This window comes from Balaenoptera ricei, chromosome 4 (assembly GCF_028023285.1).
Source record: "Balaenoptera ricei isolate mBalRic1 chromosome 4, mBalRic1.hap2, whole genome shotgun sequence".
Lineage (NCBI taxonomy): Eukaryota > Metazoa > Chordata > Mammalia > Artiodactyla > Balaenopteridae > Balaenoptera > Balaenoptera ricei.
In genome coordinates this window covers 94,094,876-94,113,965 of record NC_082642.1, presented here as the reverse complement: position 1 = coordinate 94,113,965, position 19,090 = coordinate 94,094,876, and the positions used below count along the sequence as shown (strand labels likewise).

General features: G+C 37.7%; 1 protein-coding gene across 9 annotated transcripts in view; it reads right to left on the bottom strand.

Annotated features, from left to right (window-relative positions):
* The window catches only part of GOLGB1 (golgin B1), an 86,908-nt gene that overhangs the window by 31,748 nt on the left and 36,070 nt on the right, over nt 1–19,090 (bottom strand). For all 9 annotated transcript variants that reach the window (XM_059921025.1, XM_059921016.1, XM_059921017.1 and 6 more), the window contains 2 exons: nt 4,195–4,309; nt 1,477–1,550 (listed from right to left, as the gene is read on the bottom strand). In XM_059921025.1, the coding sequence (XP_059777008.1) occupies nt 1,477–1,550; nt 4,195–4,309 (189 nt within the window). The remainder of the gene's footprint in view (nt 1–1,476; nt 1,551–4,194; nt 4,310–19,090) is intronic.

Genomic DNA, 19,090 nt, shown 5'->3' with positions numbered 1-19,090 from the left:
ATTAGATAAGACAGCCATTAACAGACAAATATCAAACATGTTGATTGAGATAAATTACCAGGATAAAATAATCAAAAAGGAGTTCTGTTGGGGATTGGGAAGACATTATGGACCTGTTTTACAAAATATTAACCAAGTTACTATTACAAGGATTACTGTGTTAGACTGCTCAATCCACATAAATTATTCTATAATTGTTTTCTTGGGAAACAAAACCAGTGACTCTCATGGCAAATTTAGTATTTTATTAAATGAGTTTGGGGACATGGGTTCAATCCCTGGTCTGGGAAGATCCCATATGCCACAGAAAAACTAAGCCCGTGAGCCACAACTACTGAGCCTGTGCTCCAGAGCCCGTGAGCCACAACTACTGAACCCATGTGCTGCAACTACTGAAGCTTGTGCACCTAGAACCCGTGCTCCACAACAAGAGAAGCCACCGCAATGAGAAGCCCATGCACTGCAACGAAGAGTAGCCCCGGCTCGCCACAACTAGAGAAAGCCCACACGCAGCAACGAAGACCCAACACAGCCAAAAATAAATAAATTAATTAATTTTTTTTAAAAAAGGAAGTTACATTATTCCCCAAAGCCATTTATGAGTCTATCACTGACTTCTTGATTGGAAGGACAATTAAACACAGTACAGCTAATAGTACTCTTAAATCAGCAGAATATTGAGCAACCATACATTTCTTACAGTAATTTTTAGGTTATAAAAAGCACCATTCTCTGACGATACCCTTTTTAATATAATCCTAAGTGAAACTGTGCCAACTGGGGAAGGGGATTTGGGGAGAGACTAGAGACTTTATCTAATCTCTTCACTGAGAAACTTTTCTGAGATGGGTAAAGAAGCTGAAATAAATGATAACCTAGCATGAAAAATGGGTTATCAAATCCCAAGCAAGTGCTACTGTACTTGCGTTGGTTCTGAACGAACAAAAAAATTCCAAATATTTAGAAACAAATGAGAGTAAAAGATAAATAATAACCATTATGACTCTTAAATCTCACTTTCCAGGTAATGTAATTCTCTGTCAACATTAGAAAATTGCAGAAAAGCTTAGGTTTGAAATTACCTCCCTTTGATTGAGCTCATATTCTGATTATTTTAAGGATGCATCGGTCTTCCCTGGTGGCGCAGTGGTTAAGAATCCGCCTGCCAATGCAGGAGACATGGGTTCAAGCCCTGGTCTGGGAAGATTCCACATGCCACGAAGCAACTAAGCCGGTGCGCCACAGCTACGGAGCCTGTGTCCTAGAGCCCGCGAGCCACAACTACTAAGCCCGGGCACCTAGAGCCTGTGCTCCACAACAAGACAAGCCACCACAATGAGAAGCCTGCGCACCACAACGAAGAGTGCCCACTCACCGCAACTAGAGAAAGTCCACACACAGCTACGAAGACACAACACAGCCAAAAATAAATAAATAAAATAAATAATTTTTTAAAAAAAAGAATGCATCACTTACCTCACTGACGTCTCTATCTGCCTCTCCAGTTCTCTTCTGAGCCTCTAGGAGAGTAATCTGAGAGGACAGTTTTTCTGAAAGTCACAAAATAAATATCCTTAGAAGATAAATGTAGAGTGTTTGAAAAAAACAGAGGTATGATTGTGTATGAGGCTATTTGAGATGCATGAAATAACCAAGAGGAAAGAACAGACAAAATAGTTCGGGGGAGATAAAACGTTTATTTTATTAAAGAAGTTGCAAAAGAAGATGAGAAGATGAGATATAAGATAGAATGGTACTAGGTGTTAATTATTAACCTGAGTGAAGTATAATAAATAGTGGAAGGCATTTAAAAAAATGCCAGAGCATATGACAAAAAGCAGCTATTTCTGTGGCATAATTTGGGACTTCTAGGGCAATAAATTTAACTTATCTATAACCCTTCTGTATTCATATTATACATCATGTATTAATATAGCACTTATAATGTCTTCAACATTCTTTCACATATGTTCATAAGGATGTCAAATTTTAGCACTAGAAGGGAGCTATCCAATCTCCTCAATCACCATATGAGGAAACAAAGAAATGACATGACCTACAGCTAGTTCATAGAGCTGGGATCAGAATTCAGTCTTCTGAGTTCCACCCCATGTTTACAAAGTGTATATTTAAAAAGGGTAGTAGTACCTTGGAGGATAAAAATATTGAGTATTAATAAGCCCCCAAGAAGTTTATACTCTTTCTGAGAAGACAAATATACTAAAGAAACAAACAAAAGAAGCTTTTTTTTTTACACTACATCCAAATGTCTTAACGTGACCTACATGATTTGACCCCACTTATTCTACAAACTCTTCTGCTTGTACTACCCCTTTTTTGCTCACTCTAATCCCAAGAACACTGGCGTTCTTTCTGTCTGCAAACATATCAAATCTATTCATACCTCAGGGTGTTTGCACTGCTCTTCTCTGCTTGGGATTCGATTTGCTCAGCCTCTTTTTGCATGGCTGTCCCCTTTTCATCATTCCGGTATCAAGTGCTCAGAGAGGCCCACCCTAACCACTCTGACGCTACTTTCTTCTTCCCCCAGGCACATGTGCAGTAGCCTGTTCTATTTTTAACCTAATACTTACCACTCCCTGAAATTTTCTTATGTATATACATGTTTATAGCCTGTCTTGTCCTCTAATATGTTCAGAGCAGTATCCTTAGCAACTAAATTAGTGCCTGGTACATAGGAAAGGCACCATAGATATTTGCTGAATGAGTGAATGAACATTTATGAAACAAATGAATTCAAGATTGTATATAATATGTTCAGACATTTCACAAGATTATTTGAGGAAGGAGCACAGTGGTAGAAATGGAAGCACAAAAGGTGAGTTTAATAGAACATGACTCATAAAGCAAAGGTAACCTATGAGACCAGACACAAAAACTAATACAGAAAACAAGTCCAGTGACCCCTGCAGGAAAGAACAAAGAGAATGGAACTCACATAACCTCTAAACCACAGTGAGCTACATGAAAGTGACAGGGACTGCTTGCAAAACTACAAAATAAGCATCATGGATAAGATCTCAAAGAAGTATTTCCAGTGGGTTGAATAATGAACTGAATTTGTGGTGTTCTTTCTTTATCAGCAATGGTGGGACTAGTCTAATAAAGGTATACGATCCCTAGTTTATAGCTAAGTGGAACTGTAAGATGGTTAAGTTGGAAATATTGGCTATAGACTTTAGGAAATGGTACAAACTTTATTTGGTATTCATCCTCACTCTTAAAGATAAAGCATGGTAGTCAGTTACTCCAGGATAAAATAGATAAGTAAAACGTTATTAACTACAAGTTATTAAAACCATAAGGTCCTTATGAAGCAGGTGACAAATGGAAGGAGGTATTATCTTCATTCTTACTAACTGTTCACACACAGTCCAATAGAATAAAGTGCTAAATTTAGTTCAATCAAACAAAACTTTATTCAGCAGCCACTCATCTGCCAGGTACTATTCTAGTTCCTGGTAAAGCAAAAGATGAAAAAAAAAATGGCCCCTGCCCTTGAAGAGCTTGTACTTTATCTCTGAAGAGCTTATAGTATAAGACATAAAATTATAAATAGATGATCTTAATACAATGTTAAAGGAATGCAATTTGGAAGCACAAAAATGCATTTAACCCAACTTTGGGAAATTAGGATCGACTTCCTGAAAAAGGTAATGCCCTAGTTGAGGTCTGAAACATGAGTAAGAATTAGCCAAGCTAAAGAAAAGGGATAAGGTTCTAAACAGTATATAGTATGAGCAAAAAACCAAAATGGTTTCTACCTCTGAACCTTTATTTATACTGATCTCTATTATCTCACCCCACAAATTTATTACTAGGAAAGTCTTTTCTCTCTTTATTTTGGCTATTTAAAAATTCATTGTCTTATTAAGGTCCTATTCAAGCCATACTTCTGAGAAGATTCCTTGGCCACTCCAAAATGAATATAATACAGATCTCCTGCAGCATCTATAGCCCATACTGCAAAATGTTATACTTATGTAAACACTGGTATTGTGCTTAAATTGTTTAATGTGTATTAATCCTAACTTCAATAATTACCAGCCATGCTGTCTAAGACCTTTATTATCATAGAATCAGAGAATCTACATGTTATACATATATAGTGATAAAATTAGAGGCACTTGTGGGCTAAGAAGTCAGAGAATTATGGTTTTCATTTATACGTACCATTCTCAGCTTTCAGCTCCTCCAGCTCTATAGAATTAAAGAGCAAGGCTCCCTTTTCATTCTCTAGTTCTACCACTCTCTTCTGCAAAAAGGCAATACTCTCCTCAGTGACTGCCTAAATTGTAGAAAGACAACAAATTAATGATTCTCCAGTACAAAACTCTCATACTAATGTCCAGACAGCCTCTGGCATTTTTGTCTTCTAAAAGTTCTCCAGCCATGAAAATACTTTAAAAATAGCATCTACTTATCTGCCTAGGTAACCTTTAAAGTAATACTTTTCATCTGAAGACAGAAAGAGAAAAATCTTTCACACAAATTTCCAATTCGTTGGCTTTTGAATTTAAGACTGAAGTCTGGATTACAAAGAGAGAAATCCCAAGTCTACTGCACATGAAAGAAAATTTTCAGAATCCAAAAAACTAAAAGTGCATTATGAGTTCTGGAAAAACTTCAAGTAATCTAATATATGTGTAATTGGAGTCTCCAAAGGAAGGGAGAGAGTCAAAAAAATATTTGACTAATTAACGGCAGAAAATTTTCCAAATTGATGAAAACTATAAACATAGAGATTCAAAAGGCAAACTCCAAGCAAAAGAAACATGAAGAAAACTATGCAAAGGCACATCATAACCCAAGTGCTCAAAACCAGTGATAAAATCCTAAAAGCAACCAGGGAAAAAAAAAAAAAGACAAGGATGACAGATTTCTTGTCAAAAACAAAATGCAAGAAAAAAGATAGTAGAGTAATAGCCTTAAAGTACTGAAAGAGAAAAAAAAAAACCTATCAATGTAGCTTCTCTAGTCAGCTTTTAAAAATATCTTTTAAAAACAATGGAGAAAAAAAGGAGAAAAAAAAAAAAAAAAAAAAAAAACTACAATGAGGTACCACCTTGCGAAAAAAAAAAAAAAATAAAAAAAAAAAAAAATAAAAACAATGGAGAGATAAAAATGTCTTCAAACATACAAGAGCTATAAGAACCCATCACCAGCAGACTTGCGTGCTCATGACAGCACACACAGATTAAAAGAAGTCCTTTGGGCAGAAGGAAAACAAAACCAGATGGAAATATGAAACTACACCAGAGTTTGGCAAAATTTGGAGCCTTCCACCTGTTTTTGTAAATAAAGTTTTATTTATGGCCTAAAAGCTTAAAATATTTACCATTTGACCCTTTATGGAAAAAGACAGCCAACTCTTGATCTACCTTAAAGAAAAGTACCAGAAATGGTAACTGCAATGGTAGTTAAGATTTATTTTCTTATTATTTGAATCTTCTAAAAGATAAATGACTAAACAAAAATAAAAATTTTTGTTTATAACATGTTATATTTTTGTACTTTTTGTTTATAATATATGCATAAGTAAAATAATAATAATATAAATCCCAAGAGTGAAGAAATAGAAGTATATAATTGTAAGGTTTTTATTCTATACTTGAAGAAGCACAATATTGTATGTAGGTAACTGTGATAAAAATGCAGACTATAATCCCTAATGCAGTCACTATCATAACAAAATAAAGAATTATAGCTAATACGCTGAAAAGGGAGAAAAACAGAATCATAAAAGATACTCAACCAATTTTTTAAAAGGAAGGAAAAGTAAAAGACGACAGTTGGAAAAATGGAAAACAAATAACAAGGTGAGAGACTTAAAACTATATCAACGACAACATTAATGGAAATGGTCTGAACACTCCAAGTAAAAGGCAGAGATTGACGGATTGGATAAGAAGTAGGCTCAAACTCTATGCTGCATATAAGCTTTAAATATAAAGACACAAATAAGTTAAAGAGTGAAAAAAGATACACCATGCTAACACTACTCAAAAGAAAAGTGGAATAGCTATATTAATATCAGAAAGAAGTACATCTCACAGCAAAGAATGTCACCAGGGATAAGGAAGGTCATTTCATAATATCAATGGGTCACTTAATCAAGAAGACATAAACATCCTAAATATCTAAGCCCCCAATAACACAGCTTGAAAATACATGGTGTAAAAACTGATAGAACTGGGGCCTCCCTGGTGGCGCGGTGGTTGAGAATCTGCCTGCCAATGTAGGGGACATGGGTTTGAGCCCTGGTCTGGGAAGATCCCACATGCCGCGGAGCAACTAGGCCCGTGAGCCACAATTACTGAGCCTGTGAGTCTGGAGCCTGTGCTCCGCAACAAGAGAGGCCGCGATAATGAGAGGCCCGCGCACCGCGATGAAGAGTGGCCCCCACTTGCCACAACTAGAGAAAGCCCTCGCACAGAAACGAAGACACAACACAGCCACAAATAAACAAATTAAATTAATTTTAAAAAAAAACTGATAGAACTGTAAATAAATCCACAAGTATAATATGGGATTTCAATAACTGAGAGGCAGAAAAGCAGCAAGGACATAGTACACTTGAATAAGACTATCAATCAACTTTACATGATTGGCATTTATAGAACATTCCAGCAAACAACAGCAGACTACACATTATTTTCAAGTACATATAGAACATTTACCAAAACAGACAATATTCTGGGCCATAAAACAAGTCTCAATCAATTCTTAAAGAGCCAAGTCTTATAAAGTATGCGCTCTGACCACAATGGAATTAAAATAAAAATCAATAACAGAAAGACCTCTAGACATATGACTCCCAAATATTTGGAAACTAAGTAACCCGGGGGCAAAGAAATTAAAATGGAAATTAGTATTGTGAACTGAGTGAAAACGAAAATACAACAGAATTTGTGAGATACTGTTAAAGTAGATTTTTGGGGGGGAATTTATAATGCAAAATGCCTATATTAGAAATAAGAAAGGTCTCAAACTAATGGCTTCAGCTTTCGCCTTAAGAAGCTAAGAAATGAGGATATCAAATCCAAAGTAAACAGAAGAAAGGAAATAATAAAGATCAAAGTAGAAATCAATAAAATAGAAAACAGAAAACAAGGCAGAATCAATGAACTCAAAGCTGGTTTTGAGATCAGTAAAGTTAATAAACCTCTGGACAGTCTAACCTGTGTAAGAAAGAAAACACAAATTACCAATATCAGAAATGAGAGAGGTAACATCACTACAGATTCTATACATATTAAAACAATAATTAGAGACTATTATGAATAACTTTTTGCCTATAAATTTGACACTTTATATGGACAAATCCCCTAAAAGATATAAAACACCAAAGCTCACTCAAGAAGAAATAGATAACCTAAACAGCCAAATAGTTATGAAACAAATAGAATTTTTAGCAAGTGAATTCAAGAAAGTATAAGGATAATATATCACTACCAAGTGAGGTTTACCCCTGGAACTCTCATACACTGCTGCTGGGAACAGAAAATGGTAACACCACTTTGGAAAACTGCCAAGGTCTTAAAACCTCCCATATGATCCAGACACTTCACTTCTAGGTATTTACTGAGAGTAAAGAAAGCACAGGTCCAAACAAAGATTTTGTAAAAGAATATTCATAGAAGCTTTATTTGTAATAGCCAAAAATTGTTAACAATCCAAGTTTGTTCATCAACAAGTAAATGGATAAACAAATTGTGGTATGTACAATATCCTCAACAATACAAAGGAATGAATTCTTGCTGCATACAATAGGATGAACATCAAAATAAGTATGCTGAGTGAGAGAAGCCAGGAAAAAAAAAGAGCACATATAATTTATTAAAAATTCTAAAAAATACAAACTAATCTATAATGACAGAAAGAAGATAAGTGGTTGCCTGGGTAGGGGGAGATGTGAGAGAAAAATTAAAAAGGGGCATGAGAAACTTTGGGGGGTGATGAATATGTTCATTTTCTTGATAGTGGTGATGGCTTCATGCATGTCAAAACTTATCAAGTTGTACACTTTAAAAGTATGCAGCATTTCCCTGGTGGTGCAGTGGTTGAGTCCGCCTGCCAATGCAGGGGACACGGGTTCGATCCCTGGTCCGGAAAGATCCCACATGCCGTGGAGCAACTAAGCCCGTGCGCCACAACTACTGAGACTGTGCTCTAGAGCCCGTGAGCTACAATTACTGAGCCTGTGTGCCACAACTATTGAAGCTTGCATGCCTAGAGCCTGTACTCTGCAACGAGAAGCCACCGCAATGATAAGCCTGGGCACCACAACAAAGTGTAGTCCCCGCTCGCCACAACTAGAGAAAGCCTAAGTGGAGCAACGAAGACTCAACACAGCCAAAAATAAATAAATAAATAAATTACTTAAAAAAAAAAACTCTTTTAAAAAAAAAATCAGTCTAGTTTCGAGAGTTGGGAGGCAACCTGATGACTAAGACGAGATGTTAGGCTTCTGGTTTTAAAGATGGAAGAACAACCAGGAACCAAGGGTGTAAGTAATACAGCTCTAGTCACTGGAAAAAAGGAGGAAATGAATTCTTCCCTAAAGCCTCCTTCCCTGCAGCTCAGCTGACATCGTGATTTCTGGCCAGAGAAACCGATTTTGATTTCTGATCTCTAGAACTCGAGGAATCTCATAACTTTCTGTTTAGAAGAACAACTAAATCATCCCAATGAAGAAAGAGCAACCAAAACACCAGCCAAGCCACAAGAGAAGGGCATGTGATTATGTCAGCAAACTCAAGTCATCCTACTCCTGGTGCCAGAATTGAGTTGAAAAAGCCTCCAGATAATTCCAACTGCCAGCTTTCAAGTCAACTCCAGTCTTTGATTCTCCTACAGAAGGCTCCAGACTTCACGGAGAAGAGAGCCATCCCCATCATTCATTCCTCTCCAAATCTCTGGAACACAGAATTGAAAAGAAAAGAAATCCGGAATTTTATGCCTCCTTCTTTGTTCTTTCTCAGGACTGCTTGGCTATTCCAGATCTTGCAAGGACTTCCATTATTATGTTGAATAGGAGTGATGAGAGTGGGCACCTTTGTCTAGTTCCTGATCTTAGAGGAAAAGCTTTCAGCCTTTCACCATTGAGTATGATGTTAGCTGTGGGCTTGTTGTATATGGCCTTTATTACATTAAGCTACATTTGTCTATGTCTAATTTGTTAAGAACTTATTATTATGAATAGATATTAAATTTTGTCAAATGCTAAAAAAAATCAGTCAACTTTCAACAACTAGACAAAAATCAGTCAAATATAATTTGAATAATACTATGATTTAAGTGATATTTATAAAATGGTACAGCCAATAACTACAGAATATACATTTTTTACAAGTGCACAAGCTACATTCACCAAGACACACCATATGCTATGTCATAAAACAAGTCTCTATAAATTTCAAAGCACTGAAATCATATAGAACATATTACCTGATCATAATGAAATTAAATTAGAAATCAATAATAATAAAATATCTAGAAATAAAACCAAATATCTGGATATTAAATAACACACTTCTAAATAATCCATGATCAAAGAAGAAATCATAAGGAGAATTAGAAAACTCTTCAAAAACTGAATGATAACAACACAACATATCAAACCATGTGCTTAAGAGGGAATTGTGTAACTTTAAATGTTTAAATGAGAAAAGAAGATCTGAAGTGTTTGATATAAAGTTACACCTTAAGAAGTTAGAAACAGAAGAGCAAAGTAAAACCAAATAAATAGAAAGAATACCAAAGAACAAAAATCAATAAAAGTGAAAACAGACCAGCATTAGAGAAAATTGACAAGGCCAAAAGTTGGTTCTTTGAAAAGATTTTTTTTAAAACTCAAATAATTTCTAGTTTAAAGTCTGATCAAGAAAATGAAGCACAAAGTGGGGAGATGTCGGCCAAACAGTAGAAACTTGCAGATAGAACATGAAAAAGTTCTGAAGATCTAACACCCAACATTGTGATTATAGTTAACAATAATGTATTATATAGTTCAAAGTTGCTAAGAGACTACATCTTAAATGTTCTCACCACAAAAAAGAAATTGTAATTATGTGTCATGATGGAGGTGTTAGCTAATGTTATGGTGGTAACCCTATTGCAATATATACATGTATCAAATCAACAAGTTGTACACCTTAAACTTACACAATGTTATATGTCAATTATATATCTTAATTAAAAAAAAATAGGGATTGGGGTAGGGGTGGGTATCACTCCAGAGCATACAAGCATTAAAAGGATAAAAAAGGGAATATTATAACCAACGTTATAACAAAAATTTGACATCTTCAATGAAATGGACAAAACAAAACAAAACTAAAATCCAACTGGCACAAGATGAAAAAGAGAATCTTATTAGTCTTATATCTGTAAAAGAAATTCAATTCATTATCAACTCCAGACCCAGATAGTTTCACTGGTGAATTCTTTCCAATTCTTGAGAAATAATACCAATTTTACACAAACTCTCAAATAAAAGGGAACACTCCCCAACTCATTTTTTTTATGCCATAATAACCCTAATACCAAAATCTGACAAAGTACTACAAAACAAAGGAAAATCTTCATGACCAAAACAAAGACCAATATCCTTCATAAGTACGGATACAAAAATGCTTCCAAAAATAGTAGTAAATCAAATTCAGTAATATATAAAAAGGATAATACTTTATGACCAAGTTGGGTTTATCCTAACAATACAAGGTTGGTTTAATAGTCAAAAATTAAAGTATGTACCATATGAACAGAATAAAGAAGAAAACCCATATGGTCATTTCAATAAATGCAGATAAGGCATTTGGCAAAATTTAATACCAATTCTTACCAAATTAAGAATAGAGGGTAAAGTCCTCAATCTGATAAAGAAGACTAATGAAAACTTAAAACTAGTAACACAGCTAATGGTAAAATATGAAATACTTTCCCCTAAGATCAGGCAAAATGCAAGAAGGCCCAGTCTTACCACTTCTATTAAACAGTGTTATGAAGGTCCTAGCCATTGCATGAAAAAGAAATAAAGGCATAAAGATTAGCAAGGAGTAAGTAAAACTTGTCTTTATTTGCAGATGACATGATTGTTTATGTAGAAAATCCTAAAGAATCTACAGAATGAGACTAGAATTAATAAAATAAATATCAAGTTCACATAAGCAAAATTCAATTGTATACTTACATAAAAGTGCAAACAGTTGGAAAGGTGAAATTAGAATAAATTCCACCTACAACAGCATTAAAAAATATGAACTATTTCAGAATAAATTTTAAAATGTGCACAACTCCTCCAACCAAAACTACAAACCATTGCTGAAAGAAATTAAAGAAGATCTTAATAAGTGAAGAGAGATACTATACTCATGGATTGAAAAGTTCAGTAGTATTAAGATGTCAATTCTCCCTAAAGTGATCTATAGATTCAACACAATGCCAATTCAAAATCCCATCCAGCTTCTTCTTTTTTTCAAATATAATTTGAGATAGTTGATTGTATAATTTCTGTGGAAATGCAAAGAACCTAGAATAATCAAAGCAATCTTGAAAAGAAGAACAAATTCAGAGGACTTATACTACCTGACTTCAAGATTAACTACAAACTACAGTAATGAAAACAATGTGATACAGGCAGGAGCGAGCAAGCAGAGGAACTTATCACTTTTTCTCACTCCGCCCTGCTGCAGCAGGGGCCCCAATAAAGCCTTGCCTGAATTTCTTGTCTGGCCTCTAATCAATTTCTATTGATTGGGGAAGGCCAAGAACCCTGGTCAGTATCAGATTTACAGTGCTCAATGTGGGGCAGTTGTCCTCTTCCAGGGAGAGGATCTGGGCACCTCCGGGACCACTGAATGCAGCTTCCCTGTGGGTGACAAGTAGCCACCTGAACCTCTTGTTTCAGTGTCACCATGTTTGGGGGGCTCCCTCTCCTGAGATGGCCATGCTGGACGACTGAGTGGGCCTGGGGATTCTGGTGGCTCCCCGCAACGAGATGTCTATCTCCATCAAGGAGGCCCGGGTGGTCCTTGACATAGCAGGTAAGAAAATCAATTTTTTAAGTGATACTGGAGCCACTTACTCTGTCCTGATCTCTCACACTGGGCCTCCTTCCTCCAAAAGCTATACTGTGACTGGTGTTGATGGAAAGCCTCACACCCGTTACTTCACTGGGCCTCTCACTTGCCAATTTGAACAGTGTTTGATCTCATGTGCCTTTTTAGTTGGGCCTGAGTGTCCTATCCCACTACTGGGGAGAGACCTTCTGGGCTCCCTTGGAGCCATATTACAGTTAGGAGGCCCGAAGCAGCCCCTTATCTTGACTCTGACTAAGACAAATCAAGTGGAAGAACAAGGGCCTATTCCCAGCCATATTCTACACACAGTAAACCCTGCAGTTTGGGACAAAGGAATCCCTGGGAAGGCTATAAATGCTCAACCTGTAAAAATTAGCCTTAAGCCAGAAGTCACTTATTCTAACAAGAGACAGTACCCCATAAAGTTGGAAGCAAAAAAAGGTTCGCAACCCCTCATACATAAATTTTTAAGACATGGCCTCTTAGTGCCCTGTCAGTCTCCATACAATACCCCTATTCTGCCAGTTGTTAAGCCAAATAGGGACTATCGAATGGTACAAGGCCTTACAGCAGTAAATGATGCAGTGGTCCCTATACATCCCCTTGTGGCCAATCCTTATAATATATTAGTCCAGATTCCTGGAGTGCTTGACCTCAGGGATGCCTTCTTTTGCATCCCAGTTCATCTCTCATCTCAGTATCTGTTTGCCTTTTAGTAGACTAACCCCCACTCAGGTCAAATGCAATAATATACCTGGACAGTATTGCTTCAGGGGTTTCAGGACAGCCCACACTTGTTCACTCAGGCCCTAAGAAAAGAACTAAGGGAGGGGCCTTCCTGGTGGCACAGTGGTTAAGAATCTGCCTGCCAATGCAGAGGACACAGGTTCGAGGCCTGGTGAGGGAAGACCCCACATGCCCATGCCATGGAGCAACTAAGCCTGTGCGCCACAACTACTAAGCCTGTACTCTAGGGCCCGCAAGCCACAACTACCGAGCCCATGTGCCACAACTACTGAAGCCCGTGTGCCTAGAGCGCGTGCTCCACAACAAGAGAAGCCACCACAATGAGAAGCCCGCGCACCGCAACAAAGAGTCGCTCCAGCTCGCCACAACTAGAGAAAGCACGCGCACAGCAACGAAGACCCAACGCAGCCAAAAATAAAAATAAATAAATAAATAAATTTATTAAAAAAAAAAAAAAAAACTAAGGGAAATACACCTAAAAGAAGGGGACAGTCTACGGTATGTAGATGACATATTAATATGTAGTCCCACCATGGAGGCCTCAGATCAGAATACCATTTAAGTCCTTAATTTCCTTGGGACCCAGGGTTACAGGATCTTCCAGAAAAAAGCACAAATCTCAAAGTAACAAGTTAAATATTTGGGATATATTATAAACCCTGGAAGCAGACAGCTATCTCCAGATAGAAAAGAAGCTATATTAGAACTAAGTGCCCCAAAGACCAAAAAAAAATCCTCGTACTTTCTTAGGCATGGCAGGATTTTGCAGAATTTGGATTCCAGGATTCAGACTAATGGCTAAGCCTCTATATGAAGCCACTAAAGGCCCAGATACAGAGCCATTACTTTGGACTGGGGAACAAGAAAGGGCTTTTAATAAGATCAAACAGACCCTCACCAAAGCTTTTGCTCTGGGTCTCCCCAATTTAAAAAAGCCATTTATCTTGTACATAGCTGAAAAACAGGGGACAGCTATGGGAGTCCTTGTACAAAAGCTAGGAGAAGTTCCTCAACCTATAGGCTATTTTTCCAAACAACTAGATTCCATGGCCCAAGGTTGACATGGCTGTTTCCGGGCGGTAGCTGCCACTGCTTTATTAGTGGAAGAAGCTAACAAGCTTACCTTTGGACAGCCACTGGAAGTCCAGACCCCTCATCAAGTACAAAAGATTCTGGAAATTAAAGGCCACCATTGGCTAACTGGAGGCTGCCTTACTAAGTAGCAGGCTTTACTCCTTGACTCCCCAGAACTAACTCTCAAAACTTGCCACACCCTCAATCTGGCTACTCTAATGCTGGTTGAAGGCCCAGAACTAACACATTCCTGCCCTGAAACCCTTGACTAGGTTTATGCCTGTAGGTCTGATCTAACAGACCAGGCCATAGAAAACCCTGAGGAAGAATGGTTTACTGATGGCAGTAGTTTCATTAAAGATGGAGTCAGGAGGGTAGGGTATGCTACTGTGAGCACTTATAGTGTTATATAAGCAAAACCTTTGCCACCTAACACTTCAGCCCAGAGGGCTGAGCTAATAGCCCTAACTTGAGCCTTAACTTTGGGGGAAGGAAAATTTTAAATATATATACAGACTCAAAATATGCCTTCTGGGCTTCCCTGGTGGCGCAATGGTTAAGAATCTGCCTGCCAGTGCAGGGGACACGGGTTCAAGCCCTGGTCCGGGAAGATCCCACATGCTGCGGAGCAACTAAGCCCGTGCGCCACAACTACTGAGCCTGCGCTCTAGAGTCCGCAAGCCACAACTACTGAGCCCACATGCCACAACACTGAAGCCCACGTGCCTAGAGCCCGTGCTCTGCAACAAGAAAAGCCACCACCATGAGAAGCCCGCGCACTGCAACGAAGAGTAGCCCCCGCTCGCCGCAACTAGAGAAAGCCTGTGCGCAGCAACGAAGACCCAATGCAGCCAAAAATAAATAAATAAAATAAATAAAATTTAAATATATATATATGCCTTCCTTGTTTTACATGCCCATGCAGCTAATCTGGAAAGAAAGAGGACTTTTAAATGCAAAATATTCCACTGTAACATACGGGGCTGAGATATTACAACACATAGAAATGCTCAAAAATCAAAACTAGTAGAAGTCATTCACTGCTGTGGGCACCAAAAGGAAAATTCTCAAATTACTTAAGGGAACAGGGCAGATTGGGAGGCAAAGAAAACAGTCCTGATGCCCATACCAGGTAGAAACCAAAATTGAGAATATCTGACAACAAACCACCTGGTTTCAGCAGACAATTAACCACCAATCCTTGCTATTCAATATGGTCGGGGAAACTGAAAAATGGTTCTCCAGTTCGTTCCTTGGATACCACTAGCTATAAAAAGCTTTCTGGCAGGAGGTTTTTGTTTTCTCATAACCCTTTTCTTTTCAGTCATACTGATTTAGGCTATATTTTGTCTAGTACTCTGTTGTCTTCCCTACTGTTGTAAACCTGTGACTAAGACTTTTCGGTCCAAGAAGGAGACCTGGGACCAACAGGTCGAGATATTCCATTCTAAAAATAGAGAAACATGTTGAACTTTAACCCCGAGATTAACAAAAATATACACCCAAACAGAATGGCTTCTTGGCAGGGGCGGCATTGCCTCCCCTGTCAGGTCAACAGTTAAGGAAGCCCTCCCAAAGTAACCTGGTTCCTTTCCTTTCTAGGCCCTTTAATGGCTATTGTTGTTTTTCTCCTTTTTAGTCCTTGTTTGTTTAACCTTTTGATTGAGTTTGTGTCTTCTAGGCTCCGACAATTTGAAGTAAGGCTCATGATGGCTCAAGGAATTCAGCCCACTCCAGCAGAAAGTGGCCCAGGTCCCACAGGTCCTTGGGACAGTCAGCAAGAGACTTCTACACCTCTAGGGGCTAGGGTCTGTGGCCCCTGTCCCCTTATGCAGGAAGAAGTTTCAGAAGAAGAGACCTTCGGTCCCTTACCCCTTAAGAATAAGGGTGTAGAGTCTCTCAGGGCGGGATGAGACAGGCTGGGACCTGGGACCCTTTGCTGCAGTGCTGCAGTGCTTGCACCTGGACAAACATCTCCTCGAGCAACAAAATACAAAGAAACTATATGGCACTAAAAATAACTGCGTGCATGTGCAGTTGGGGCAAATTCTGGACCCAAAAGATACAAAGAGACCAAAAAAACCCAACTGCCACTTTTGAAGCGCTTGCAGCAAAAACAGGGTATTGGGAGCAAAAGCAGGGTACTGAGCATATGCCACAACACCACCTAAGGGGTGGGCAAACCACCTAAGCCACCCCTCCGGCAAGACCCCAGGACACACCCCTACCCTCACCCCATATAAGGAACAAGCTCGCCTCCCCTCAGGGAGCCAGCCAGCAAGGGAACCTGTTACTTGTTCTCGCTTCCTCCTGTTGCCCCAATAAAGACTTGCCCGAAAAAAAATATGATACAGGCCTAAGAATTGGCTAGACTAGACTACAAAGCTCATAGACTAGAAAGCTCATAAATAGACCTATTAATCATTTGTTTTCAACAAAGGTACCAAAGCAATCCAATGAGGAAAGTAAAGTCTTCTCAAGAAATGGTGCAGAGACAATTTGATATCCATATAGGGAAAAAAATAAAACTTGACCCTTATCTTACACCACACACAAAAATTTATTGAGGTTCAGAGACTTAACTGTGAAAGCTAAAACTATATAGCTTGTGGAAGAAAACATAAGAGAATATCTTCATGACTTGGGGTTAAGCAAAGGTTTCACACACAGGACAAAGAAAATTATAACCAGAAAAAAACTGATAAATAATAGACTTGATCAAAATTTTAAATGTCTGCTAATTAAAGAACATCATGAAGAAAATGGGTAAGAAGCAAGCCACAGGGACTTCCCTTGTGGTGCAGTGGATAAGACTCCGCGCTCCCAATGCAGGGGGCCAAGGTTCGATCCCTGGTCAGGGAACTAGATCCCAAATGCATGCCGCAAATGAGAGTTTGCATGCCACAACTAAGGAGCCGGTGAGCTGCAACTAAGGAGTCCACGAGCTGCAACTAAGGAGCCCACCTGCCGCAACTAAGACCCGGTGCAACCAAATAAATAAATAAATAAATAAATATTTTAAAAATTTTCCACTTGTAATAAAAAAAAATTCAATATGTGATCTTCAATTTAAAAAAATTTAAAAAGAAAAAGAAGCAAGACACAGCATGGGAGAAGATATTCACCAAACATGCCTGATAATAAATTGGCATTCAGGAAGTATAAAGAATTACTACAACTTGATAAATAGGCAAAAAACTCAATTTTTAAAATGAGGAAATGACATGAACAGATACTTCACCAAAAGAAGATATACAAATGTCCAAGAATCTCAAGTAAACATGTTCAACATCATTTGTCATTGGGGAGATGCAAATTGAAACCACACTGACCTACCACTACACACCCATTAAAATGGCTAAAATTTTAAAAATTGATAATACCAAATCTTAGAGAAGATGTAGAACAACTAGAATTCTCATATATTCTAGGTGAGAGTATAAACAATATAATCACTTTGGAAGAAGATCTGGCATTTCCCTATAAAGCTAAATATATTCTTACTCTATGGCCCAGAAATTCCTCAACTAGCATTTAATGAAGGCAAATGAGAACATATGTCCACACAAATACTTGTACAAGAATGTCCTTAGCAGCTTAATTCATAATACCCAAAGCATAAAAAGACCAGTTATCCATCAAAAGGAAATTATAGCACAGTCATGCAAAAGGAAAATACAGTATATTCATAAAGTGGAACACTTCTCAGCAATATAAAAGAATAAATTATGATACATACAATAATATAAATGAATCTCAAAATATGCTGAGTGAAAGAAGTTTTCTACAAAATAACACAAATGTATGATTACATTTATAGGATATAAAACATGCAAAATGAATCTACGGTGAAAATATAGAACATTGGTTCATCTTTGGAGGGAAGTAATGCGGTTGACTGCAAAAGGGTACTTTGTGGGTGATATCTTGATAGGGATTTGGGCAACGCATTTGATAAAACTCAATGAATGGTACACTTAGCACCTGTACATTTCATGTTTTGTAAATCTCACTTCAAAAGAAAAAGAACTATAAACAAATATTAAAATCTAGTCAATGATATGCATGATGAAATATTTAGAGAAAAATGCACTGATGTCTACAACTTACTGTGAAATGTACAAAAAATTAAGATGAATTGGTAGATGGATAAATGGATAGATATATGATAAAGCAAATATAGTAAATATTAATAGAATCTAGATGGTGAGTATGCAGGTGTTCACTATAAAATTCTTTGAATTTTTGTTTTTATTTATTTTTTGTTTTTATAACATCTTTATTGGAGTATAATTGCTTTACAATAGTGTGTTAGTTTCTGCTTTTTAACAAAGTGAATCAGCTATACATATACATGTATGCCCATATCTCCTCCCTCTTGCGTCTCCCCCCCACCCTCCCCATCCCACCCCTCTAGGTGGTCACAAAGCACAGAGATGATCTCCCTGTGCTATGAGGTTGCTTCCCACTAGCTATCTATTTTACATTTGGTAGTGTATATATGTCCATGCCACTCTCTCAATGCTTCCCAGCTTACCCTTCCCTCTTCCCATGTCCTCAAGTCCATTCTCTACGTCTGCGTCTTTATTCCTATCCTGCCCCTACATTCTTCAGAACCTTTTTTTTTTTTTTAGGAGCTGGAGGAGTCAGGCTCCTGGACTTCAGACTATACTACAAAGCTATAGTAATCAAGAAAGTATGATACTGGCACAAAAACAGAAATATAGATCAATGGAACAGGATAGAAAGCCCAGAGATAAACCCATGCACATATGGTCACCTTATCTTTGATAAAGGAGGCAAGAATATACAATGGAGAAAAGACAGCCTCTTCAATAAGTGGTGCTGGGAAAACTGGACAGCTGCATGTAAAAGAATGAAATTAGAACACTCCCTAAACACCATACACAAAAATAAACTCAAAATGGATTAAACACATAAATGTAAGGCCAGCCACTATAAAACTCTTAGAGGAAAACCTAGGTCCAACACCTTATGACATAAATCACAGCAAGCTCCTTTTTGACCCACCTCCTAGAGAAATGGAAATAAAAACAAAAATAAACAAATGGGACCTAATGAAACTTAAAAGCTTTTGCACAGCAAAGGAAACCATAAACAAGATGAAAAGACAACCCTCAGAATGGGAGAAAATATTTGCAAGT